General features: G+C 54.7%; 1 protein-coding gene across 3 annotated transcripts; it reads right to left on the bottom strand.

Moving 5' to 3' along the window:
* Positions 1-33: 33 nt before the first annotated feature.
* Positions 34-26700, bottom strand: Cdk18 (cyclin dependent kinase 18). 3 transcript variants are annotated; one of them, XM_046452269.2, is made up of 16 exons: positions 26442-26700; positions 8774-8923; positions 8437-8579; positions 7830-7955; positions 7027-7083; positions 6153-6267; positions 5892-5986; positions 5543-5605; positions 4766-4889; positions 4518-4638; positions 3718-3815; positions 3414-3519; positions 3261-3303; positions 2486-2576; positions 2112-2189; positions 34-1571 (listed from the first exon to the last, which is right to left on the bottom strand). In XM_046452269.2, exons 2-16 carry the CDS (start codon positions 8901-8903, stop codon positions 1537-1539), a joined length of 1425 nt encoding a protein of 474 aa, XP_046308225.1. In that variant the 5' UTR covers positions 8904-8923; positions 26442-26700; the 3' UTR covers positions 34-1536. The 3 variants fall into 3 exon arrangements, with proteins under 3 accessions (XP_046308225.1, XP_046308223.1, XP_046308224.2); XM_046452267.2 differs by lacking the exon at positions 26442-26700 and adding an exon at positions 25932-26155; XM_046452268.2 differs by lacking the exon at positions 26442-26700 and adding an exon at positions 25932-26138 and having other exon boundaries at positions 8437-8516.
* Positions 26701-27855: the final 1155 nt, after the last annotated feature.

Genomic DNA, 27855 nt, shown 5'->3' with positions numbered 1-27855 from the left:
CACCCAGGATGGTTCAGAGATAAGCACAAACCAAACTCTCTCTCCACTTTATGTGTGTGTGTGTGTATACAAGCAAGCCCCAGCCCCGCTCATCAGGCTGGAGGGGGGCTTCAGTTCTCCATCTTTGGCATTGATCTACCAGTCAGCTTTCCTGCAGGAGACTAATCGCTCCTTTCTGTACAACATGAATTAAATATATTATCTGTCTTTGTGCTGAGTCACAGGATATTCACAGTACAATGGGGGAAGAATGGGGGGCTGGGGGAGCCCAGACTCCAGGGCTGCTCCCCAGGCTGAGGGACTTGGGCTGGGAGGGGGTTCATGGAGGAAGCAGGGCCTGGCCTCCCCTCAGCCTTTGCCCTTCAAGATTCGGCCACATGTTGAGGAAACCTTGGGAATACAAGAGGGGTGCTGGGGGTGAACCCTACTCCCCTACCGTTTTACCTCAGGCTGTGGCACTGACACCCGTCCTACTCATGACCACCTTCTGGGGAAGCTGGTGCCAGGATCAGGTGAACAGACCCATAGGACTGGGAAGAAAGGAACAGAGAAGGTTGTGCCAGCCCCCGTGGGCAGAGGCCGGCCTGGTACCAGTGTCAGGGTGACCCTGCATATCTGCGTGCTGTCCTCAGGGCCCCAACCCAGGGCTGACTTATCGACACTCAGGGATAAGAACAGCAGGGGCGGTTCTTGGAAAGGGGACAGCAGGAGCTGGGTCAGAGCTCCAAGGGCAGTATACACTCGGCCACCTGCCAAATTAAGGCAACTCCATCCAGACTGGGGAGACGGGCAGGGGCTGGCTGAGGTGGCAGGAGTGCGGCCAGCAGTACCAGGCCACCTCCGGATGCAGCTGGGCATCGAGCAGCAGGCTGGTGCTGCTCGGCCTTGGTTCAAGCCAGGGAGCACACGGGGCCTCTGGCGAGGAGGGGAAAGACAGCAGGCTGGGGAGAACGAGAGGACAGGCTGCCATTCCTACTACAACAGAGACATCTGCCCCTGAGGTGGGGCTAGCCTTAGGCACGTATCAGCACCCAATATTCTGGGGTCCCAGACAAGCTGCCATGCCCCTTCTTGCTCTCAAAGGAGAAGGTGAAATGTGTATGGGCTCTAAGGGGTCAGAAAGGGCATCTGCCAACCCAGGCAGGCAGGCCCCAGAGGGAGGCACGGTGGAACCCCTATCCGGGGCACTGTGCTCAGCCGGGCACCTGGATTCTCCTGTCTGTCCAGGCGGGTCCCACGCAGACACCCAAGCATTTCAGGTTGGGAGAGGGTCCAAGGTCTCTCCCTGCCCCCTCATCTCCTCTCAGGGGAGCAACTCAGGCCCCACAGTGGGTGACAGAAGGGTTGGTGTCCAGGCAAAGGCCACCAGGGAGGTGTGTGGGAAGCAGGGAGAGGAAACAGCTGTGACCAGCAAGGCTGCCACACAGTCTTCCAGCCACGGGTTCTCGTTCCTCAGTCCTCCAATGGTCTCATCCTACTCAAACTTGGTCTCCATGTGACCTCTTGTCCCTCAAGCTGCAGCAGGGTGGGCCCGCCTCAGAAGATGCTCTGCCGCCGGTTCTTCCCTCGACCTGGAGAACGGAGGAATGGGTGGGACTGCAGGGAGGAGGCTAGGCTGCAAGGTGCCTGAGATCTGGGGGCTCAGGAGCCAGGCAGTCCTGGGCTAACCGCTCATCTCCGGTACTTTTGAGCTGCATGAAATTGTGACTTAACCTCTCAGAGCCTCAGTTTCACTAGGGAACATGCTTTGTACCTTTATGGGGTATTTTAAGGATTGAATGAGATAATGCATGGAAAGCACTTGTCAGGTCCAAGGCCACTGGCTGTTCTGGGGACAAAGTAGTTCTCCCAGATGCCAGAGGGCTCAGGGTCTGCAGAGAGAATGTACCAAAAAGGGCATGCACCTGTCAAATGCAGCAATCTATCTGGGGTGTTGAGGAAGGACTGGACAAGGCAGTCTGGACAGGGTTGGGGAGGGACCATGATGACTCCCTATCACAGGGAGTTTCTGGGCTCATCTCTATTCCTTGAGAGGGAGGTCCCCACTGGGGAGTGGTAGCCTGCCTGGCCTCCTTTACCAAGGGGAGCGGCTGGGAGGCATGAGGCCCTACCTGGCTGCTGGAAGGCCAAGCCACGGTAACCTGGGTCCTTCTGGAGCTGGATCTCCTTCAAGGAGAAGATGGAGGCAGCTGGGTGAGAGAAGAGAACAGAGGGAGTGGGTTGGGTAGAGCAGACTCCTTGAGTCCATGGAGCTGAGGGCACCCTGGCTGGGTAGCCCTTCAGGACTGGCCCAGGAGGACTTAACCCAGCACTTTAGCAACCACTCAGATCTGAGAGTCTGCCCCCTTAGTTAGGGGCGGGGAGCCAAACGCCCAAGGCTGCTCAGTGGGAAGTGGGCCTCGGGACTCTCTGTTTCAGCTCTCCCACCCACACTGCTGCCAGCTTTCCTTGATTCTGGGATGGTCCTGCCCCCTTAGATACTCACTGTCTTCCAGCTGGTGCACTCGCTCTCCCAGAGACCGGAAGTAGGGGTGACTCAGGGCTGCCTCTGCTGACAAGCGACTCTTGGATTCATACTGAAAGCATAGGGTGGGCTACTGGGTCCCAGCTGGGGGGACATGGAGGCCCCTATGGGCAGTGTCTCCTCTGCTAAGTTAGATCACCAAGATGGGTGGGCAGAATCTATCCAGAGGAGCCCTTGGAGTCAGACACAGGCCCCCACTGACCCAATCCTGAGCAGTCTCAGACTTCAGGCTCCCAGGTGTCCAGCTCACATAAAAAGGACTTCAGGGGAGTGAATTGCTCTTGAGATTGAAATACAGATGCTAAGACAACCAAGATCATCACCCGAAATAGTGGTAATGTTCATGGGTAAGACCAATAACTGTCCTCTATAGTTTGCAACACTTTGCATCCCACGATCTCACTGTTTACTCAAGAGCACCTTGTAAAGTATGAATCATTCATTCCACCTTGCAGTTGAGGGAACGGAAGCACAGAAAAGTCCTCTGGAACATGCCTAAAGCTACCCAGCTCGGAAGCAGATCTGAACTAGGATTTGGAATGTGAAGCTGTCTTCAAACACAGGGTGTGGAAATCAGCGCTCCTCCTGGGCCTTGGGGGCGCAGATCGCAGGGAGATGTTTCAAAGGTTGTGAGACTATGAGCCACAGAAACTGGGGCACAGGGCAGAGGTGGGAACTTGGGGCTTGGGCTCTCCGGCTGCCTCTTTTTGGGCCCGACGGGGTGGGGGGCACTTACCAAGAGGAGGCCGGTCAGCAGGTGGATGCCATCCGTGTCCAACCTGCAAGAAGGAGGAGCTGGCACCTGCGCTGTCGGGCAGGGCGGGAGGGGCCACTCCAGGACTCAGAGCCTGGACCGCAGCGGGGCGGGGCTACCTGGGGGCGGGGTTACCTGGGGGCGTGGCTGAGGAGCGGCTGCGGGAGGTACCCTGGGAAGTTGTAGGCTCGGAACTCGGAGAGAGCGGTCACGCCAGGCCACGTCTCTTCTGTGGGGGTCCCTGGAGAGAAGAGATGCGGGAGGGGTGAAGGCTGACGTGAGGGGTGCAATGTCAAAGGAGGCAGCCAAGAATGACCGAGGCCATGAGGACCCTGCTCGGTTGAGATGAGCGGCTCTTCCTAGGGCGTCCCTGAGCCTGGGCTGGACAGAGTTCTAGTGCCCCCTGGTGGCGAGAGGGAGGGAGCGGCAGGAGACTAACCGAGGAGGCGGAAGATGAGGTGCAGCTCCTCCTTGACTGTGGAGCCCGGGAAGAGGGGCCTCCCGGTGGCCATCTCGTAGTGGATGCAGCCCACGCCCCTGCGGGGAGCAAGGGGCAGGGTGGCATCAGGATGGGGCAGCATGCCTTAGTAAGGTTGCTCCACCAGGGTACCAAGGTCACCCTGCCACAGATGACTGAAGGGTCAAGGTAGGGGTGGGGGTGGCTCAGGACAGGGGAACCTCCTAGAATTGCCCAGTCTCTTACTACAGCCCCTCTCTGGGGGCTGCCCTGGGCACTAGGAGGTGTGCCCTTTCCCTTTCACCCTTAATAGGTATAAGTGTGCACTGCCCAAGTAGCAGTTCTTTCAACAGGACTTCTAGGGAGCCCTGGGGGCAAACACACAGTGGCTATTCCCCAGAAACCAATGTGTTAGCTTTAAATTTGGGCTGTTTTTCATTTTATCCCAAATCATACATCTGTTAATTTTAACAGAAAAATAATGTATCCTGTCCTTTTCAAAATTTTCACAAGGACTGATGCTTGGAGAAGATTCATATTTACTGTAGGGGCCCTCAGGTACCCTCCCCCTACACCCCCCCCCCCGGAGGGGGGTATGTCCTAAGCACAGTGCTGGAGCCTTTATTTAAGCTGGAGAAACACTAATCTTGTTCCACACTTAATTTTTTAACATCCAGTGCAGGAGGGAGCCCCGTGGCTTCATCAAGGAGGCCTGGCAGTTCTTTCTAGAGTCTAGGGGTGTGGACAGCCCCTCTTCCTCCCCTCCACCCTTGATTGCTCACCACATATCAATTGGGGTGGAATACTCTGTGGATCCCAGCAGCACATCTGGGGGCCTGTACCATAGGGTCACCACCTCGTTGGAGTAGGTCTTTGTGGGCACCGACTTGGCCCGGGCCAGTCCTAGGAACAGAAATATCACACAACCTTTGCTCACAGGTACTTCTGGGCAGACCCGAGCCCTCCCACAGCACTAGCATCCTTAGGAGCTGTGCACCTCGGTGACGTCACATCCCCACCCTCGCCTCACCAAAGTCGGCCAGCTTCAGCTCGCCTCTCTCATTGATGAGCAGGTTCTGGGGTTTCAGGTCCCGGTGCAGGATTTTGCGTCGGTGACAGTAGGCCAGGCCCCGGAGCAGTTGGAACATGAAAATCTAAGGAGGAGGGAAGAGAAAGGAATGTGTCCCATCTGCAAGGCTGGGATTGGAACAGGGGCAGGGACTTGGGGTGAGGTCAGGAAAGTCCCTGGAGAAGCTACCTGGTTCTCCTACCCACCCTGCAGCCCCATCCTGGTCCCCATGCACACCAGGGAATCCAATAGGAGCAGAAGGCCCCAGCTGTGGAGAGGAGCCAATGAGTGTCCAAGATTCTCCAGCCAAGGGATATGGCGGGAGGCACACTGGGTCCCCTGCCTGTGTGAGGATGAATGCTCTTGGTTCTTTAACAAAATACCCGAGAAGGCCCTCCATCCCTCCCAGCTTCCTCAGAAGCCTCCCTTCATTCTGCCAGGTAGCTCACGCTCCCATTTGACAGGTGGGGAAACAGATGCTCAGAGTTAGAAGGGTTTTACATCAACAGCTAGACAGTCGGAGAGGGCATGTTTCCATGCTCCTGGGGTAAGGCACTCGGCTCAGATCCTGGGCTCACTGAATGGCAGTGCCTTTCCCTGCTTCCTGCATTTGAAGGTCTGAGCAAACACAGTAGCTGGGGGAACCGGGGCCCTGGTGGTGAGAGTGGGATCCCTTGCTGGGCTTTTGGGAAGGGGGATGTCATGGTAGGTGGGGACCCCTGCCTCGGAGGCCCTCACCTTGACATTATGCATGCTCATAAGGTTTCCACAGTGGTCCAAATACTGCTTCAAGTCACTGTCCTGGAACACAGAGCCTGACTCAGTTCTGCGTAGACCTGAATAGACTGAGTAGATCAGACTGAGGTCTGGGCAGAGCCCAAGCCTCAGGACAGGTCCCTGGCTCCAAGTCGCCCTTATGCCTGAGCCCTTGACCCACTGCTGCACAGGAGCATCCGAAAGCCTGATTCTAGAACAAGGCCTGGGCCACCCCTTGTCCCACCTCTCCCACTCCCTCATCCCCCCTGTCCCTTGTCACACCCCACCCCTGCCGCAAGGGGGAGAGGCTGCTAGTCTCAGCCCAGCTCACCAGGTACTCAAACACCAGGGTGAGGGAGCGGTCTGTGTGGATGAGGTCGTGCAGGGTCACAATATTGGCGTGTTTCAGGTTCTTCAGCAGAGACACTGGAGAGACAGGCCCGCCTGGGTCCCCAGGGCCCCACATACCCCTCACACCCTCTCTTCCTGGGGTTAACAGTGGCTCCCCCACCCCGGGCTCCCACTGGGGCCCAAGCGGCTGATGCCTCCTCCAAGAAGCCCCAGGGGCATGCAGGGCCCTGTGACACTGTACCCTCTCGGATGGCAGTGCAGGGCGCCCCTTCCTCGTGCTCCAGCCGGATCTCCTTCAGGGCTACCAGGTTCTCTGTCAGCTTGCTGCGCCCCTTGAAGACCGTGGCATAGGTGCCCTAGGATGAAGAGCCAGCCATCAGCCCCAGGAACGTTCATGTCACACTGTCCCGGGCCTTCCCTTTGTCCCTGTGCATGGGCTGGGTCTTCTATCTGAGCACTCTTCCCCTCACTGGAATTCGGTTTTCCCTAAGCTACTTCCTCTGTGGAGCACCCTAACACCTGCTGGTCAAAACATTGCTCCCTCCCAGCCCCAGCATGCCGAGCGCCCCCTAATTATAATGGCAGCTTTGTTCTTCCTCATATCATATTGATGTTGACACACAGGTCTCCTCTTTGGACCTGTTGAGGGAAAAGGCCTTCCTCCTCCCTGCGCCCACCTCAGGCCTCTAACACAAAGCCTGACACAGTGGTGACAGATATAGTTTAGGGACATACCCTGACTAGGTGCCAGGCAATGTCTAAATGCTGTACATAAGCTTATTATAGTGACCCACTCGGTCCTCACAACAACCCTAGGACTATCACCACTGAGCAGGAGAAACTGAGGCAGAGAGAGGTCACAGCGTTAGTGAACAGCACACTTGGGATTTAAATCTCGGCCGGAAGTACTTGCAAGAAGAAAAGGCTAGATTGTGCTCAGAACCCATGGGCTACTGTCCTCATGCCCTCATTCAGGGCCAAGGCTCACTGCAAAGCCTGCTAAAGGCTGGCCAGGAGGCCAAGGTCATGCGCCTTGGTGGGGCAGGCAACATGAGGGGGAAGGGCCCACATGCCCTGGCATGGCTACCAGGAGGAGACCAAACCCAGCCACTTACCTCCCCCAGTTTGTCCAGCTTCACGTACGTTTCCAGTTTCCCAAAGCCGATATCTGACTGAAAGGGAGACACAGGTGCTCTGAGATGGAAAGTCCCCACAACCCCACCTACTGCCTGCCTCCCCCACCTCCAGCCTCTGGGAGGAAAGAGAGTGAGACCCCCATCTGCAGAGGTGAGGACAGCCTCAAATCCTTCCTCTTCTTTTCCCTTCATCCCTGTGATAGTGGAGAGGGCCCTTGAAGTGTGAGTTCCTTCCTCCGATGACATTGGGGGATGTGGAACCCAGAGCTCCGCGCCTTGGATTGCTGCCCGCCTCGATCCCCTGTCTGTCTTGCTCAGATAACTAGGTCCCTCTGGGCAGGTGCTGGGTCTTTTTCTGCCTCTCACGGTGGTGTCTGGGTCAAAACATGCCTCCCCAGCACTCTCTCCTGGGCACACCTCTTCTAGCTCAGGTGTTGCCAACTTGGAGCAAGACAGATTCCTGGGCCCCACCCAGAAGCTAATTCTGCAGGTGTCTGGAGTGGGGCCCGGAGTCTGTGTTTTGTACAATGCTCCCAACAGATCTGGTAGGCAGGTAGGACGGAGAAGCACATGACAGCTGGCCTGTCAGTCTTAATGGGATCATCTGAACGGGTGGGACATCTATTTGAATCCAGAGGCCAGCAGGTGGCACCAGAAGCCCAGGAATCTTTCTGGAAACCACTACATTCACAGCTGGGACAGACAAAGTCAGGACTGATAAGTAAGTGATGCTGGAAAGAGGGTAGATCACCCTCATGACCTCTGACCCTCTTTGGACTCACCAGGGAGGCACGGCGGGACATGCGGCTGAGAGGCTTGGGCAGATCTGGGCTTTCCAGCTGTAGCTTCTGGAGGAATTCCTGCGGCAGGCGGATATCCATGGGCAGAGACAGCCTCTTGCTGATGTCCTGTGGTGACCAGGATGAGATGGGGTCACTGCTTTGGCTCCAGGGGTAGCTAAGACCTCAGGGCCTTTTGATCCTCACTCTGGGTCCAGGTCTGTATACAGCATCCTTAGCAGAAGCAAGCCACAGGCCGTGACCCCAGGCTCATGGCTGCTTCAAGGGTGTGCTCAGAGTCCCATGTGAATACCCAAGGGTTGCTGTGTGGCCTCAGGATTTTCCTTCCCCTCTCTGGGCCACAGTACCACCACCTATAGAACATAAATCTCGTACCTTCAGACACTGTAATTCTGTAAGCCTATTTTTCATATTTTTGGCACATGCCGATGAGTCACGAGAACGACAGTCAAGTTGTCTAGCCTTTGCTATGTTCCAGGAATATTCCAAGCACTTGGCAAATATTAATTCATTTAATCCTCACGACAACAGTTTTAAAGACAAGGGGATTATAGTCCACAGAGGTGGAGTAAAGACACAGTTCCCTCACCTCCATGGAGAATCGACGCTGGTTCTGCCGTCGCTGGTACTGCGTGCCAGGGGACAGCTGCCCGGGGTCCTCCCCACTGTCTGTAGGGGAGAAGGCATTGGGCTCCGGTACAGAGTCTCTGCCAAGAGGACTGAGCTGCAGGTCTGAGAGGGACAGGCATCAGGACCCCTCCCTGCCAGTCTGCCAGAGGGGCAGGAAGGCCTCACTGCCCACCCCACCTGTCCTTCTCCCCAAAGGCTGTGGGGAACTGTGGTGGCTGGTGGCTGAGGTGGGCAGGGCAAGCAGGAGCTTTCTGGAAAGTCGGGGTAGGAGAGCGCAGAGTGGCCTGATCCCTCACCCTCATTCCTCCGGTTGTGGAGCTGGTTAAACTGCTCGGTGAATTCGGCCAAGGATTCCTCGATGGTCTCTGTGCGCGGCACTGACAGTGAGAACCGGCGCTTAAAGTTCTTCATCTTGTTCATGATCATCAGGGACCAGCAGTAGGGTCCTGGAACCAAATCCACATTTGGGGGCTGCTCTTCCCACCAAGCTCTGCACCCTGCACGCGGCAGAATTGACTGTGTGTGTGTGTGTGTGTGTACCAGGAATGGAGCCCAGGGGCGCTTAGCCTTAAAGCCACATCCCCAGCCCTTTTTAGATTTTATTTAGAGACAGGGTCTTGCCGAGTTGCTTAGGGCCTTGCTAAGTTGCTGAGGCTGGCTTTGAACTTGTGATCCTCCTTTCACAGCCTCCCAAGCCCCTGGGATTACAAGCATGCACCACTGTGCCTGGCTCAGAATTGTGACTTCTTAAGCAGAGTCCAGGGGGTGGGACATAACCCAGTTCCTTCTTCCCAGTGACTCTCAGCCCCCTCTCCAATCCTTTCCCTGGGGAGATGGTCACAACGGCATTGCCTAGTTTGCACGATGTGCAGGGGGTCCTTCAGGACCCCTCCTGCCATGTCAATTCTTTGGCTGCTGAGGGTCTAGCGAGTTCTCAGGGGAGGGCTGGCATGGCAGGGAGGGGGCTAGAACTGCTCCTCAGGCCAGCAGCTCTTTGTCCACTTACAGGAGCTTCAGAGGGTCAGCAGTCAGGGAGCCACACTGATAGATACCCACGAGCCCAGCGACGGCATGGCCTGCACCCCTAGGACACCATCTGGTCCCAGCCCCCTTTTCACCGATATTGGTATTGGAAAGTCTGTCTGGGCCTTCAGTTGCTCTGGGCCTTCAGGAGCCCAGAAAAGAGAGGAGAGGAGCGAAGGAGGGAAGGAGCCCAGGAGCAGGCCCAGGAAATATGGAGGCCAGGAGCAGTTGAAGGTCCCAGGGGAAATACAGAAGTTTGCCGGAAACAGAGAAGGCCCCAGGGAAGGAAAGGTCAGAGCCCTTCTGGCCCCGCCCAAGCCAGAGTCTGCTGAGCAGGCAGGGTGTCCTCTACTAAGAACACAAGGCGGGGGGCTACTCTCACCCCCAGAGCTCCTTCCCCAGCCAGAAAAGCCTCCCTCCCTGGCTGCTTAGCTCCTATTGGCTTCAGTATAAGAGGACACACTCCTGGCCTCCCAATGACCCTTGCTAACTGCTCCATCCCAGACTCCTCTTTCTCCCCCTGGCTCTGAAACCTCAAAGTGGGGCTTCCCATCTCTCCTCCCCTCCCTTCTCCTTCCCTTCCTGGTTTCATAAGCTCCCAGTGCAGCTGTGCCCTCATCCTGTTTTGCCATATAGCCTTCGACTGCAGGGGAGGCCCTGGACCAGAAGGCTACACAAGCCCCCACCCTAAGAAGGCACCAGGGTCACTCTGTGGTGGGAGGGGCCACCCTACAGTCCCATGCAAGGCACAGACCATTCCTGGAGGATGCTCAGTCCTGCCCCTGGCCAGCACCTAGTTGCCAAGGTAACCAGACCCCTCCCGAACCCTCCCAGTTTTAAGGGATTATGGGTCAGTAAATGTTTGCTTTGCTTAATAACCATGTCCTTCTGTCCTCAGCCAGCCTGGATTCTCCCTCTGACACTGCATGCTTCTGGCTGCCCCCAAACGTAGCTAAGTTGTGGCCTTCCAGCTTTCCTGAGCCCAGGCCAGCACCTCTCAGAGGAAAAGCCTCGGGTCTGCATTTTCTGGCAGATTCCATCTCTGCCATGAGGCCCGGAAGTGCCACTCAGGTCAACTCAACATGCCATAGACTGAGCACCTATATGCTACAGGGTGCTGGGCCCTGGGGTTAGAGAGGTGAGAAACGTGTGGTCCCTATTCTCAAGGGATTCAGGGGCTAGTGATGCCTCCTTCCAAGACAGGCTAGCAGAGAACTCTTCTCCCAGCTTTCTTGCCAAAGCCCACGAGCCTTGGACTCTTTCCATCCCCAAACTCATTCCTGCCAGCCAGCCTCAGCCACTCTCAGGGCCTCTGTGTGATGTCGCAAGTCCATGGTCTGCAGGACTGTCACTGACAAAAGCTCCCAGAGGACAGCCACCCTGTCCCACACCTCGGTGTGCAGCCTCCAGCCAAGGGGACCCAGATGGAGGCTTCATGTTGGTGGCAGGATATATGACAAGAAGACTCAGACATGCCCTACCTGGTGACTCATTTTCCAGCCAAAAAGGAGAGCAGAGATATCCTTGTACAGATGAATTGTTTGCAAAAGTGCATATCAGCATCACCAGGGAGCAAAGTTAAAAAAAAAAAAAAAGAAATTCAAATGTCTGGGTCTCACTCTCAAATTCTGAAGGCTTGGAGGCTGTGCCTGGGAGAATGCTTTCTTTTTTTTTTCATTTCTGTTTTTTTGCCACTATGATCTAGAGATTGAACCCAGGGCCTTGAGTATGCTAGGCAAGAAAAATGCATTGTTTGAGACAGGTTCTCACTGTTACCCAGGCTGGCCTCGAGCTTGCCATCCTCCTGCCTCAGCCTCCTCAGTAGATGGGATCACAGGCATTCGCCACTGTGCCCAGGGGAAATGCATTTTTTAGACAGTCTCTCCAATGACCTGAACACGGAGCCCATAGCTGGGAGGCATCTGGAGTCCCAGTCGGGGCTGATAATGTGCCCAGGTTTCCAGCCTGCCCTCTGCTGAGGTGGGACACCCTCAGATTGGAGGTGGGGGCTGGGGGTAGGCCCAGTGCAGCAGGAGATCCCTCTGGGAGAGGAAGTGTCACTGTCCCAGAAACAGGCACTTCTGTGGTACACAGCCTGATGCTCCCAGCCCTGGTCATGGTCACCCTAGTGGGGGCAGGGGAGGCAGGCACTTGGCTCCCTGAGGTCTGAGCTCTGCCAGGAGGGACCAGCCACACCCCTTTCTAAAAACAAGGCTTCCTCATAAAACCATCTTGCCGTCTGGGATTTATGGGATGGCCTGTTGGGTTTGTGGCTCGGGAATCTACCAGTAGCTGCCATAAATCTCACACCCTGGCTCTGGCTTGTGGTATCGGGGGAGGGGAGCTCATTACAACCCTCTGAGAGGGGGGTCCCCAGTTTCTGCCAGACAAAGGACAACCTGCCCTGAATCACACCCGCTCCCACTCCCGGGGGTTCAGTTAGGATGGTGGAGCCAGCTCTCAGCCTGGGGTGGGACAGGGAGCCAAAGGGAGGGTGGAGCTGGGGGCAGCTGACTGGAGCAGGAATGTAGGGCCAAAGTGCTGCAGAGGGATGGGGACCAGCTGCTCTCCACCTGCTGGAGAAGAGACCAAGAGGAAGTGGCTGTCACTGCAGCGGGAGGGATGGAGGTCAGATGCAGGGATGGACTTCCTGATGGTGACAGGGGAGCAGGCGGCAGGGGTGGTGACCCGAGCAGAGAGTGGGACGTCTCTCTCCACTGGGGACAATCAGGGTATTGAACCCGGCAGGGTCTTGGGTGTGATAGGGCAGACCGGGCAGTGAATGATCTGTTGTTCGCTGACTCAAGACACAAGATGCTTCTGTCACTCTTCCCTTGGGAGAGTCAGCTCCTTAGATGGGGGGGGGGGCTGAGGGGGAAGGGAACAGGAAAAAGGCCTGTCACCTTGGTGCTGCCTGCCCTCACCCCCAACTGGGACAGAAGGGCTCAGTGTGACCCAGCCTAAGGCCAGCCCAGGGCCAGGCACAGTGTGGCCTTTGTCCCGGGGCCAGGGAGCCATCTGGGGCTGTCCCCGTGCAACTGGTGCCAGGGGAAGCGAGCAACAGGCGTCTAGGGTGCTGGCCCGGCATGGAGGAGGGGACCGCAGCAGAGGTGGGTGGGCAAGCAGAGAGCCCCAGGGAAGCAGGGGACCCTCCCGGCCTCCCTCCCTCACTTCCTGCTGGGCACATACTGACTGCCCAGCACTTCCTGTTGGTGCCCCAAAAGCGGGTGGCACAGAAGGAGGAAGGAGGAGCCACATTGGGAGGAAACGGAGCACTTGCCGGAGGCCACCGCGCATCAGCGAGAAGGACCAGGCTGCAGGAGTATCCGCAGGGGAGGCCCCACGCATCTCCACTCCCACCCTCACTTAGCCGGACACAGAGGCTCCAGGAGAGGCGGTGACTTGCTCAAGGTCATGCCGCAGTTTCCCCGGTTGCTACCAAGCGCACACGCTGTGCCCACATCGCTCCCTTCTCCTCACGGAGACCTCGCAGCTCTGTGCCCTCCTGTGGCCTGTGCTGATCTCCCCTCCAGGTGTCCCCACCACACACTGAGTCACAGCCAGACAACCCCAGTGCAGACTCCCAGTGCCGCCACCAGTGAGCCATGGCCACATGGTGTACTCCCCCATGGCCTTGGCTCTCAGCGATGATTTGTTGAACATGCACGACATGCCGGGCACTGGGGGAGGCCCTGAGAATCCCAGGTGAAGGAGACAGACACTCATTTCTGCCTCTGCCTATTTTTTTCAAAGTGCCCGGGACAGAAGCGAGGCCCTGCAGGTGCTAGGTAACTGCTCTATCACTGAACTAGATCTCCAGCCCCTGCCCTTGTCCATTCTAATGGAGGTGAGAGATGCAGACAGTAAAATATAAACAAATCAAATGCATAGTGGACGGCGACAAGTGCAATAAAGGGAAATCCAGCAGGAAAGAGGATGGCGTGGGAGGTATGCCGTGTTGCAAGTTTAAACTGGGTCGTTGAGGCCTTCCGGGGAAGGTAGCGTCTCAGAAATAGTTCCCGGTAGGTGTAGGGGATGAAGCTTCCTGCAGAATCTGGGGGAAGCAGGTTGGCAAGAAAAAACAGCAGATGCAAAAGTCCTGAGGCAGGCGTAGAGGTCTGCCATGTTCTACAAAAGTGTGGCTGGAGAGGAGGCCAAAGGGGAGTGTGTTAGGCCTCCCAGTGTAACGGGAGAGTTTGAGCAGATGAGTGACAAGATCCCAGTGAGACTTTAATAGCTCCTTCTGGTTGTTGTGTTAAGACGTTGCTGTGGACAAGGGGCAGAGCTGCAGCAGTCAGAAGGCTGCAATAGTGATCCAGGTGGAGGTGGTGGTGACAGGGACCAGCAAGAGCTGTAGAGGTCATAAGAAGAGGCTGGAGTCGGGAGGAGCACCAGGAGTTTGCAGATAGGTTATATGTGGGGTATGAGAAGGGAGCCAAGCATGCATGACCCTGAGAGGATCTGGCTGAGCAACCAGAAATATGGAGCAGTCCCCGATGGGGACCAGGAGCTCTGGGAGAGAAGGTGCTGGTGGGAAGTCCATGTCCAGCAACACCTGAGCAGAGCAGCTGAGCCAGGAACACAGCGCAGCACCAGGACAGCATCCAGGAACTGATGGCCCTCTTCTCTCAAGTGCCTGCTCAGACAGAAGGAGCTGCCAGAGAGAAGGCTCCGCAGAGATGTCATCAAACATCCCTCCAGACTTCCTCTCCCTGGGTGCTGAGACCCCGGATGAAGGAGGGGCAGGAAGCAGGAATCATGGCAGCTACCTCCAGGCCTGAACTACCAGACTGAGAAGGGGAGAGGCCAGGAAGGCAGGTCCCCCTGCTTAGACAACTCTGCAGGGCCACATAGGACAGGGCCAGTGCCCTGGGGGACAGGTCTCCTTCTCTAGCTCAGAAGGGAAGAAAGTTCCACACAGCAGGTCAGACCAGCTTCTGGGGCCCATGGTCCAGGTAGTATGTATACTCAGCCTGCTGCTCCCTGGACCCCAGGACCTGGGCTCCCGGGAGACCCCAACCTGGAGACTGTGAAGGCAGAACAGGAAGTTGGCAGAGCAGGCAGGGGATCTGGAAGTAGCCTCAGCCTGCCAAAGCTTCCGGGTGCAGTGAGGCACAGAGGGTAGGCTTCACCCCTTCACCTCGGGGAACAGGCTTGGGGACGACTCAGAAAACCCTTTCCAGCCACCTCTTTGCCTTCCACCTGCACGAGCCCCAAGTTACCAGCCTAACTTCAAGATCTGGGACTCCTTCCTCCCAGACCAAGCCCCTCCTCACTCCTACTACACTGGCTTTGCCCAGCAGAAGCCCCCTACATGCAGCTCAGGTTTCTTGGGTCTCCAGAAGCTTCTCCAGCCCTCCAGGACCACCAGGGCCCCCCTCAGATGGGGACTGACTTCCCACTTGTCACCCTCACCAGGGTGCCTGGATCCCTACACCAAGTGCTGTTGACACACAGCAGCAAGTGTCTGCTTTATAGGCACATGCTGAGCTCCTGAGCCTACAGAGACAGATAGAAAAACAGAGAGGGACTTGGGGTAGTATCTACCATGTTCTGTCTCTGTAGGCTCAGGGACAAGGGATGAAGGATATAATTGGCCACCGTCTACTTTCCAAGGCCCACAGGGTCTGACCCTAGTTCCAAAGCCTGACTGACATCCTGGATCCTTATGATACCCTTTGCCTCCCACTTCCTGCCCCGGATCTTGATCACTTGGCCACTTTGGGCCTTGGGAGAGTTTCAAAGAACTAAAGGCGACGGCTGCAAACGTCATGAGCTGGGCCTCAGAGACACTCCCTCCTCCCAGGGAGAACTGTGCCGCCGCAGGGAGCCTGCTGATACCATCTCTTCCTTCATCCTCCAACAGACCCTGCTCTGCACAGCTGGACAAATCTGGGGGGGGTGAGGGGAGCCTCACCACCCCTTCCCCCCAACTGCCTGCAGCTCCAGCAGCAGCAGCAGCAGCAGCAGCAGCAGCAGAAGCCCAGGAGGCCTCTCCATTGACCTTGCCCTGCCCCAGACTGGGTGAGGGAGACTGCAGGCCTGGGGCCCTCGGGATGGCCACAACCAAAGGGAACAGACAGGCCTCTAATCACGCTGATGAGGAACAAATGCTCTGGAGGGTGATGGAACCAGAGAACATTCCCACAGCTTCTGTTTGGAATGCAGGAAGCAGGTGGGGAAGGCCTTGTGGGAGAAAACCAGACAGACCTGCAGGGAGCCAGGCCAGGAGGGGAAGTGTCTGGGCGCAGGGTTGCCCCTGCTTCTTTGTGGACAAATGCACCCCTGGGCCCTAGAGTGTCTTTTTTTTTTTTTTTAATTTGGTGCTGGAGGTATAGCTCAGAGGTAGACTGTGTACAGTCTGATCAGAAACATCCTACAGTAGGGCCACATGCTGTCCAGCCCTCCTCTCCAAAATTCAGTACCATTTGGTGTCACAGAAGAAACTCCATTTACTAGCACTGTGACCTGGGGAGATACCCCATGTCTCAGTTTCTTTGTCTGCTAAGTGGGGACATTACCTAATCAGCTCTCTGGTGATATCCCTCCCATGTTTAAAATGCTCCCGAGTTAATACTGCCCTCAGGAAGAGTTCCAGCTCCAGGACCCACAGAGCAGGCCTCTTGTGTTCAGATCACCATCTTCTTGATGGTCAGCTCTTGCTCCTACCCTCTGGTTCCAGTTTGATTGAATGAACTTGGCATTCCCAGGGGAAAAAAAAAAAACACTCCGGCCCTCCCCCACCGCTTTGCATTGACCATCCATTTGGCCTGGGATGCCCTTCCTTAATTTTTCCCTGGGTAAAACCACTCCCAAACTCAACTTGAGTGTCACTTCCCCTGGGAAGCTGTGCGTGGCCACACCTCCTTCCTCAAGGTAAGATTAGACACGTCCTCCTTGCAGCACCCACAGCAGCCCATGTGGACCCCAAACTGGGCCATGATATCCCTCAGGGCTCAAGTCAGGCATGACCTCTTCTCTGGTGCTGGCCACAGTGCCCCTTGGCTCTCCTGGGGCCTTGCTGACCCCAGCCAGGTGAGGGTCCCACAGCACTCGACTTATCTACTTTACTTATCTAGTTCCCTAGTTTGCCCTTGAGCAGGCAAGGGCTGGGTCTCACTCATCATCACACCCACAGCCTGACATGGGGCCCGGCCCAGAATGAACCCACAAATGACCAGCGACTCAAGGCCTCAGCTATAACCTGACCCTTCTCTCCCACCCTCTGCGTGGCTTGGATGGTAGTGGGTGATGGGAGGCTGGGGCAGAAGGGTCAGCTTCCCAACCAGCAGCAACTCCCCAAGTGGGGTCTGTGGAGGTCTCTGGGCTGGAGGTGCGACAGTGAGGGGTGAAATGGAATGAGAAAAACCCTAACAAGAGATTCCAACCCAATGTGCAGAAAGCGTTGGCAGGGCCCTGGGACCCTCCTCCTGGGCTCTCACCATTTAGGGGCAGAGTCTCAGAACCTCACTGGGCAGGTGCATGACCTAGGCTCAGGCCTTGGTCTTGACCCCTATAGATAGCCCCTCCTAACCCCTCACGATCTTACTCCTAAGCCCTCCGTGTGGGCTCCACATAGTCCTACTGAGGTCTTTTCTGCTGCTTCTGGCTTCCTGAGCTCAAGGAATAGAGGCAGATATTGCATCTTCTGATATATATATTTTTTTCTCCCTTGGTTCTGGGGATTAAACCCAGTGGCACTTTACCACTAATCTTTATATCCAGCCCCTTTTATATCTTTATTTTGAGACAGGGTCTCACTGAGCCATCCAGGTTGGCCTTGAACTTACAATCCTCCTGCTTTAGCCTCCTGAGTACCTAGGATTTCTGGCATGCACCACCGCACCAGGCCTTGTATTTTCTTTTTGATCATTCTGGAGAACCAGCTAAGGCTGGCCTGTAATCTTGGAGGACCTGAATTTCCAAATGATAAGACAGGACAAGATGCCCTCTGTGAGCCTTGGTCCTGAGTGTGTAGGACCTGCCAACTATTTGGCCTGAAATGCCCTTCCTCAATTTTTTCCTTGGTGGAACCACTCTCAAATCAATTCAGGTGTCACTTACCCTGGGAAGCCATGCATGACCACACCACAGGCAGGAGCCAGGGGCCAGAGAAGGTACAGCCTCCACCTCCCACATCCTCCTGCTCCCACAGTCTGTGTTCCCCTCCCAGCCAGAGCAGACCCTCTCTGTTCCTTTTAGCAACCCTCTTTAAAGACCCTCAAAACAGCACCTTCACCTACCTCACCCAGCATATTACAAAATTCTAAAGTCTACAATCCAGCAATCCCACTACCAAGCACATACCCAAAGGAACTAAAAACTATGCCAGAGAGGTCTTCTCTCCTGTGTTCACTGCAACATTGTTCACAATAACCAATGCATGAAACAAACTAAGTGTCTATCAAGTAATGAATGGATTTATTTTTCCCTTTGGTACCAGGGATTGAACCCACTGAGCCACATACTGAGCCACATCCCCAGACCTTTTTATTTCAAGACAGGTTCTTGCTAAGTTGCGTAGGGCCTCACTAAGTTGTTCAGGCTGGCTCTGAACTTGTGATCTTCCTCCCTTGGCCTTCTGAACTTCTAGGATTATAGGCATGCACCACTGTGCCTGGCTGAATGAATTTTAAAAATGTGATATACATCTGCAGTGGAATATTATTCAACCATAAAAAGGAAGGCAATCCTGCCAATTGTGACATAGATGGACCTGGAGGACATTGAAATAAGCCAGACACAGAGAGACAATGTTCAATCTAAAAACGTTAAACTCAAAAGAAGCAGACAGTAGAGTGGTGGTTACCAGAGCTGGAGAGCAAGTAGGAGGCAAGAGAAGAAATGTTGGCCAATAGGTACAAAGTTAGAGTCAGGAGGAATAACTTCTGGTATTCTATTGCACAGTAGGAGGACTAGTTAATAATTATGTATTGCATACTTCCAAATAGCTAGAAGGTCAGGTGTACATGCCCGTAATTCCAGCTACTTGGGAGACTGAGGCAGAAGAATTGCAAGTTCAAGGCCAGCCTCAGCAACTTAAAAGACCCCGTCTTAAAATTAAAAACAAAACAAAAACAAACAAACAAACAAAAAAACAGGGCTGGGGATATAGCTCAGCTGGTAGAGTGCTTGTCTCGGATGCACAAGGACCTGGGTTCAATCCCCAGCACCACAAAAAATAAATAAATAAAAATTAAAAAAAACAAAAAGGGCTGGGGATATGGCTCAGTGGTGCATGCCCTGGGTTCAACCCCCAGAATGGAAAAAAAAAAAGAGGAAGAAGAAGAAAGGGCCAGGTACGGTGGCACATGCTTATAATCCCAGCAGCTGAGAGGCTGAGGCAGGAGGATGGCGAGTTCAAAGCCAGCCTCAGCAAAAGCGAGGTGCTAAGCAACTCCGTAAGACCCTGTCACTAAATAAAATACAAAACAGGGCTGGGGAGGTGGCTCAGTGGTTGAGTGCCCCTGAGTTCAATCTCCAGTGAAAAAAAAGAAAGAAAAGAAAAACAGCTAGAAGATTTTGAGTGTTCTCACCATGAAGAAATGATAAATGTTGGAGATGAAGAAGGTGTTAATTACCCTAATTTGATCATTACACAATGTACACATATATCAAACTTATAAATATGTAGGAATAATTAATTAAAAACAAAACCTTATAAAGAGGTCTGCAACCTCTTCAGGTACCCCTCACGTCCCAAAGGGACAGCTCACACATTTCCACCTGCAGCCAAACAGACAAAGAGAAGAGATAAAGGGCATCAAGTTTAGCTACCCTTTCACTCCTGACATCCAGATGCAAGGATCCCAGCTTTCTTGGTGGCCTGTCAAGGACCTTTAGTCACATCTCTGGGTTTCTCTCCATGCCCAACTTTAGCAACAGAGCAGCAGGGGCCTCTGAGCCCTGGCATCCCTGGGGAACCTCTGAATCTCATGAGCAGGGAGGGTGAGGGGAGGACTTCCCAGCATCCCTCAACCACAGTCCTATTTATACTCTGTCCCACCAGCCTGGCCCACATGAGGCCATGTCCCTTGGCCATCTTCTCCAGCCCTCCTTGTCCCAACCTTAGTGGCTGGAGCTTCAGGTCACCCCCGGGAACTCCACCAGGCTCCTCTGACCAGTCCTCAGGTCCCTGGTCATCTGTCTCGTCCCTCCTCTTGCTCTTCAGATGCTGCCTGGCCTCCCTCACCAGGCTGGGCCAGCGGACCACCTTGACCTGTACTGCCTCCTGGCTGCACCTGCGGCCATGGTCTTCTCTGGGGAGCCTTCCATCAGCCCACAGTTGTTCTCTGTTCTCTAAGTGCCCCTTGTCAGTGTCACTCACACCCAGGGTCCAGGCTCCTTGAGACTTCTTCCAGTCACTTCCTCATTTCAGAAACACCTGCTCAGCACCAGGCACCGTCCTGTGTCCTGCACCTCATATTCCTCTGCCTCAGCCTTCATGAAACCTTGACCCCTGGGTCTCCTCGTACTTTCTCCCTCCCACAGCTGGTGGACTCACTTCCTCTACCTGTCCCTGAATGCCGGCACACCCAGAGTTCCCTCTTTGGCCCTTTGTGCTTCCTCCCTCTGCACCATTTCCTGGGTGACCTCATCCTCTCCCATGGTGGAAACCACCACCTATGCCACGTGCTGAGGGCTCTCAGATTCCCAGCTCCAGCCCCTCTAGGCCCCTGAGTCTCAGATGTGAGGCCCCAGGGTCCAGCTCGAGAGGTGTCTCCAAGTGAAGAGGGCAGATGCTACACCTGGGACAGCTGTACATGTGCAGGATGCGTGTTACTGTCACATACACATGCCAACACTGACACATCGTGTATCATCCAGGGGGCAAGAGGTCAACGTGTCTGCAGCAGTGATCTCTGGTGGCAGAATTACGGGTGATTTTATTGTCTCCTTTTTGCTCATCTGCATCGTCTAACACCTCCACGATGAACATTTATTGCTTACCTAATAAGAAAATGGCAACACAGCTTTTTAAATGAAAAGAAAGTATTTTTAGCCTGAGATTCCAGAACGATTTAGTGCAAGGCCTAGAGAGAGCTATGATTATCTTGAGTGGGGGGGTCAGAAAGCTTCTTCGGTACAAAGAAGACAGTCCATACTTTGGGCTCTGCAGGCCATCAGCTCTGTGACCATGATGTAATACTAACCCTGTAAAATGAATGAGTGTGGCTATATTACAGGAAAAAATTTATTTAAGAACATTAAAATATGAATTTTATACAATTTTTTAAAGTGTTACAAAATATTGGTTTTTTTCTTCTTTTTCCCCAACCATTAAAAAAAAAAGGTGAAAGCTATTTCTTTCTTTCTTTCTTTTTCTTTTTTTTTTGGTACCAGGGGTGCTTAACCACGGGGAGCCACATCCCCAGCTATTTTTTGTATTTTATTTAGAGACAGGGTCTCACTGAATTGCTGAGGGCCTCACTAAATTGTTGAGGTTGGCTTTGAACTCTCGAACCTCATACCCATAATCCTCCCAAACTGCTGGGATTATGGGCATGTGCCACTGTGCTCGGCTGTGAAAACTATTTCTTACTCATGGACTTTAACAAAACCAGGCAAGATTTGGCTAAGAGTCATGGTTTGCCAACCTGTGAGCAACCAGTACCTTTGTGGCATTTGAATCCAGTATTCACTTCTTCAGTACTTTTCTCCTCCTCTCGATAGGGGTGGACTCTTCATGACTCATCTGAGCCATGGCAAGGACCAGGTAGCCAGGCATCATGGAGCAAAGCCCTGGGCTTTGAAGTGTGGAGGAACAGAAGGCCAAGTTCCTCCCGGGGCCTCAGAGCACAGCTCACTGACAAAAGTTGGAGCCACCAACCGCAGTCTTGGATGGGGCTTCAGAAATCCCCTGGTCTGTGCTCTTGTTCTTCAGGCCAAGAAGGCAAGACCTAGAAGGGGCATTGAACTGCCCAAGGCTACTTCAACTGTCAGAGTGGAGAGGAGACCAGAACTATGAACACTGAAGTTCAATGTCCTCTGCTCCCCCAGGGCCACTGGGCACCATAGCTAGGAAGTCAGCAGCCCACTCAAGGGCCACCTTCCATGGGGCGGAAGAAAATGGCACAGAACATGGCACTCCACCCAACCACGGCAGAGAATACTGCCCACGGGGCTCCACACAGATGAGGGAGGGGCTCTGTGACCTCCTGCCTGGCCTCTAGCCTAAATACCCCACGCTGCTGTCATGAAAGATGCCCTTTGCACAGAACCTGCCATTACATCTGCTTCCAGGCAGTAGATCCCTCCAGGACAGCCATGTCCTCTCCTGGGCCCAGTCACCCTGCAAAGGTCTCCTCTGCTGGGTGGCTAGGGCCAGAGGACAGAAGAAAGCTTGGTTCCTGAAGGGACTCCCCACATAAATAAGGGCAGGCTTCTTTAGGCAGGCAAGGGTGCAGGCGCAATGCACCCCAGAGCTTTGCCTGAATGATGAAATGGTTAGAGTCCAGAGTGAGGGAAGAAACTTAATTTTTTTTTTAATTTTTAGTTGTAGACGGATACAATACCTATATTTTATTTATTTATGTGGTTATGAGGATCGAATCCAGTGTCCCATGCATGTGAGGCAAGTGCTCTACCACCGAGCCATAAGCCCAGCCCAAAACTTTTTTTTTTTAATACTGAGGATCAAACCCAGGAGCACTTTAAAACTGAATTACATCCCCAGCCTTTTTATTTTTTATTTTGAGACAAGATCTTGCTAAGTTGCTTGGGCCCTCACTAAATTGCTAAGGCTGGCTTCTAGCTTGTGATCCTCCTGCCTCAGCCTCCTGGGTTGATAGGGTTATGGGAGTGAGCCATCGCACCCAGCAGGAAGAAACATTTTAAGAAGGGAATTCCCTTCCTAATTTGGGGCCTGAGCCCTGGTGTCCACAGGGGTCCTGACTTTAGAAAAAAGAATACAGGCCAAAGGCACTGTAACTGCCAAGGATGGCCCAAGAACTCTGTGTGCCACCATCCCTCAATAATGACATCAGGTAAGGCAACAAGCTAGGAGTGTCATGGACATTATCTCATTGGAAACCCTACAATCACATGAGGTAATACTATTATCATCCCCATTTTAACTAAGGAAACTGAAACTTGGTTGGCCCCTTGACCATCCCAAAGTTTCAGTTTCCTTAGTTAAAATGGGGATGATAATAAAACTTGGATGGTTAGGTAATGCCTTACCTCACCTAAGGCAACCAATTACTGAGTGGCAGAGTCCAGGTTTAAACCAACCCCAAACCAACCCCAAAGTCCTTATGCCGCCTCCACCCATGGTGGTCAGGAGACAGGTACGCAGCATATAATAATGAATGAACACGTCAAGTGCCACATTTGGGTCATCTTGTCTGCCTCCAGCCCTCTTTCTCCAGGGAAGACTTTAGTGGAGGCATTGGTGGGGGAGGGGGGGAGCGCGCGCGCGCACACACACACACACACACACACACACACACACACACACACGAGTCCTAACAAAGAGGATCTCACCACTGTCCCTTCAAATATTTGGGCCAGTGTTCTCAGAGCACGGTGTCCTGAATCACCAGCATCATCCAGGTTGTCGGGGAGCTTCAAGACCCCTATTAGTTGAGGGCCGACCTCACACTCTCCTCCATCCCCTTCTCCTCTGCAGACAGAGCTGTGGAGACCTCAGGAGCAGATGGGCTCTCCTGCAGACAGGCTGGGCTCAGAATGCCCCTGCTTTCCTTCTTCCCAATCTGCTGTATGACAGGCCAGTTCCTGCCAGGCCCCAGCCACCAACCCTGTAATGATCCTGGGCCCCTGACCATCCCAAAGTTTTTTTTTTTTGTGTGTGTGTGTGTGTGTGCGCATGCGCGTGCACATGTGCGCACATGCACTCGCATGCACGCATGCATGCACATGCAAATGCACACACAAGTACATTGCACACAGCTGTGGGGGCTGGGACAAGACTAGCCTTGGTCTGTCCCCACCCCCTGAGATGGGAAAGTGCCCATTCAGCAGTGGACAACTGAAGGGCAAAGGCAAAGGGTCCAGGGCAAGGGAAGAAAGGGGTCATGGAAGGACAGGGCTGGAGAAAAGATATGTGACTTTTTCCCAAAGAGGTGAAGCTAATCAGGTGGGTCTGGATCGGGGCCAGCCACTTCCTCATGGACAACAGAGCAGAACAGGGACTGCAAATAATTAAGTACAAGGAGAGGGTCCTCTTGCCCCAGGAAAAGGAGGCCCTGCCAAAGGCACCTCGGAGTAGGAGGCTGATGGTTCTTCGGTACCAGTGCCCACCTTACGGACCCTGAAAACTAGCACATACTACTAGTCCCTCCTGGAAGGTTCCCATCCAACTCCACCCTCATCCTCTTATCTAGAACCTTCCTCCCCAACCTGGAGGAGCGAGAAGGATTCTTTCTAACAGCTTGGCCTGATGGAGTAGGAAAGCCTGCCTTGGTCTCTACTGCAGAGCCAGCCCCAGTGCCACCACTAGGAAATTCCCTTTCCCGGTAGCGACTACGACCACTCCTGTAGCTCTGCTGTAGGCACTGTGTGTTATTATCATTTAATTCCTACAACAATCCTTCCTCTGATGAGTCCCCTCCACGTGTGAAGAAAAGGCTGGGGGTCGGGAGCTTGCCGGGGACTCTCCACCCCTCCCATCATAGGCAGGTCCGAGCCCACTCTGGAGTCCTCAGGGGAGGAAAGGTGGAAGGGTGCTGTGAATAATGAGGCTCTCTTTGTCTAGTGCCACACAGCTTGGGCAGTCAAACAGCTAATGTGGCCAGAGCTGGATTCCAGTGAGGTTTGCCCTCCCCTTCAGCTCTCAAGTTCAATTAGAGAAGGAAAGAAGGAATCAAGAGGAGGATAAGACCTAAACAGGTGACCCCAGAGAGGAGAGGCTGGGTGGGACAGGAGCTGGGAATAGCTGAGCCACGCTTTGCCCTGCAGCGGGAAGCCAGCTCCCAAGGCACAGGCAGGGCCGCATGCACCAAGGACTGAGGCCTGTCCAAAAGGTGGCCCCTCTCCTCTAGACCTCAGGGGAAGTCTCTCATGAGATCCCAGCCTAGGAACCTACTTGCTGCCCAGATCTGGTCCCCTCTCCTGCTAGCTATGGTGAAGGCTGGTTCTGCCTGGCATGGGACAAAGGGGAGCCCCATTACTTACAACACCACCCCCATCCTTCCTTCCCCTGAGGGACTCCAGAGTGACCTGGGACCTGCCTGTGCTGAGGTAGGGGTTTGAGGAGGGATGAAGTGGGCTGGATCCCATCTCCTCACCACCTTGGGAGAGTTTCTCTCAGTCTCAGTTTCCTGGCCTGTGAAATGGGAATAGTAGCATGTATTTCACAAAGTTGTTGGGACACACTGTTTGGCACTCAGTAGATGGCCAATAAATAGCAGTCACGAAGGCATTCAGAAATGGAATAGAACTTATCGATGTCCATCTGCTCTAGCTCTGGAAACCCTAATGAGTTTGGGAAGAAGATGGAGAGCTTCTTCCAGCCTCCTGCAGGGTACAGGCAGCCAGCAGGGAGAGTCCTAGCAACCGCATGGTCAGGGACACCCCCAGGTTATGGGGCAGCGGTGAAGTCAGTCATCCAGAATCTCTGGGAGGTAACAGGCAAAGAGCTTTGCTGTGACAAGGTGACCCTCTTTCTAAGATTCCTTCAGGATGCAAACCCAAGCCTCTTGCAATCTCCTGACCCCAGGCGACATTTTCCCAGGCTCCTTCCAAGGCAGAGTAAAGGTGGGGGATTTCTGGGGACATGCCTGTCAGTCAGGTTCCAGGTGTTCTCAAGGATTGTCCAGGAACGGCTGTGTGCCCATGCCTGGGTGGGGGAGGCCTCACATGCCAAATCTCACAGGGTGCTGACAGGGAAGGGGCAAGTCCGTGGTGTCTGTGAGTCACAGGGATCAGGCCACAGGCCACAGATGGGGAAAGCCAGGGAAGGTAGCTCAGGCTGTGCTGGGGGTGGGGATGCAGGGCAGATAGCACCACCCAGAGCCAAAGAGGTTCTGGGGACTTAGCCTCCCACTCCTCAGCTCCAAATCTCCCATCCCCACTGTCAGGAAGGTCTCAGAGAATTAAGAGATCACTGGAGCCTAGGAGGGTGTTTATGCCACAGCACAGAAAATTGGTCACTGCCTCTTTGCCTAATTCCCACTGCAAGGCCTGCAGCGGCTCAGGGAACATGCCCCCAGGTTGGGAAACAGATGCCTGCAGCCCATACCCCATTCGGATTTCAGATTCCTGATGGTCTTCCCCAAAGACAGCAGAATTCTCAAGCCACACCTCCTTAGCCCAACAGGCCACCCACCCTTCTTTCCCCATGGCTGCCTTAACCCTTTGTCCACTGCTGATGGGGCGCGGGGGGGGGGGGGGGTCACTGCCCCTCTGGACTTCCCGGTCGTCCAGAGAAGGAAGAGGCACATTCCCCAACGGCCCCTCTTTAACACGTACCCGCGACGCTGGACCTGCAGGGTTTCACGTGTCCTCCCACGTTCTTTCCAGGGCTCTGGACTCCCACCCCTCCACCTCTCATGCTGCAGATCTGGAAAGTTCACCAGAGCCCAGAAAGCTCTTCAAGGCAGCGATCTGGCCCCACACTCTCGGGTCCTCTGGTCACCAGGGACTCCTGACCCTTGCCCTTCCCAGAGGAAGGGCGCTTAGAAAACGCCTAGCTCTCACGGGGTGGAAAACTTTGCTTTGCAGGGTTCCGACGGTAGCTCAGGGGCCAAAGCGAGTCCCAGATGGAGAGTCCCTGCGGGGCGCGGGTTCTGCGACTGCGAAATAGCCTTCCCTCCAGAGCACCTGGAACTTGGGAGTGGCCTTTCCAGGGCATCTCCCACCCCCCAACACACACACGCACGTCTCGTGATCGCCGATCTCCCCTCGCTGCTCCGGCACTGCCCTCCAACCCCTCGCCCCGGGGCGAAGCAGACCGGCGCCTTTAAGGGCCGCTCGGCTTACCTTTGCTCCTTTCCCCGGGCGCCGCGGTGCCCCCTCCTCCGACCTCCCGGCTCGCGCAGCTCGCGGTCCGCCGGCCGCACTCACCGCACCTCCCGCGGGACGCGCCGCGCGTGTCCTGGGTCGCCGCGCGCCCGCCCGCCACGGCCGGGAGACTGCGGGGCTGGGCGCCGCGCCCTGCGCCCTGCTGGGGTCCCTGCCCCGGCGCGGGGCCGCTTCCCCTGCTCCCGAAAGGTGAGCGGCTCCCGGAGAAACTGCAACCTGAGCTGGAGGAGGAGGAGGAGGAGGAGGAGGAGGAGGAGGAGGAGGAGGAGGAAGAGGAGGAGGAGGGAGACGGGGAGGGCAAGGGAGGGGTAGAGGAAGGTAGGGGAGAGGAGGGAGGAGGAGGAGGGAGGAGGAGGAGGAGGAGGAGGAAGGGAAAAGCCCGGCCCCCGCCAGAGTTTTTCTCTGTACAAGTTGACTCCTCCCCCGTCCCTCCCGCCCTGCCCACAGCCGCTGCCAATCCCCAGGGCTTCCTCCGTCCGGGTGCCCACCCCTTTCTCCCACTCTGGGAACCAGGGTCCAGTTGCCTCTTCCTGTTTCCTTCCTAGGGCTGTCCCTGAGAGCCTTGACTAGGGGAATGTGGCCCTCAAGACTGGATCACCCCAGGACAGGGGCCAGGGCACCATACATGATTCCCCAAGAGTGGAGATCTCTAAATGTAGCGATCCTACCCTCTGAGTCTGATCCTGGACCTAGCACTTAGCACCATGATGTGCATATATAGGTTCTGTTCACCATTTTCAAGACAGCGGTCACTCTGGGACTCTATTCTGTCCAATGGGACTTGTCACTTACCTTCCATGTCAACTCCATGTCTCCAGGGCCCCAGTGAAACCCTTGCTACCAGCCATCCTTCACACTTCTCATCCTGAAGGGTAATCCGGTTTGTCCTTTCCAGAGTTAAACCCCACAGGCCAATTGAGACACATCTAAGAAGGTTTACAGAATAACTAGTGCTAGTTCAGCTTCCATTTGACAGAAGAGGAAACTGAGGCCCAGAAAGGAGTTTGAACAGGCCCAAAGTCCCACAAGCAGTTAGTGGCAATTCATGATTAGAATCCAGTTTATGCCAGGCACCCACGCTGGAACATGCCTGTAATCCCTGTGATCCAGGAGGCTGAAGCAGGAGGCTTGCAAGTTCCAGGTGAGCCTGGGCAACTCAGAGAGACTTTGTCTCAATTAAAAACAAAAAAAATGCAGAGGGTGTGTGCGTGTGAAGGGGAGGACTGGGGACATAGCTCAGAGGTAGAGTGCCCTGAGGTTAATCCCCAGTACTGGGGGTGCGGACATGGGGGAGTCCATGCATGGCCATTCAACCCACACCATCTGACTGGGGATTAAAAAAAAAAAGGCTGGGGTGGCATGAAGGACACAA

This window comes from Marmota monax, unplaced genomic scaffold (assembly GCF_021218885.2).
Source record: "Marmota monax isolate L192 unplaced genomic scaffold, Marmota_monax_Labrador192_F-V1.1 WCK01_AAM20220418_F8-fsc00105, whole genome shotgun sequence".
Lineage (NCBI taxonomy): Eukaryota > Metazoa > Chordata > Mammalia > Rodentia > Sciuridae > Marmota > Marmota monax.
The sequence above is the reverse complement of the archived record's forward strand: the minus strand, read 5'-3'. Positions and strand labels throughout refer to the sequence as shown.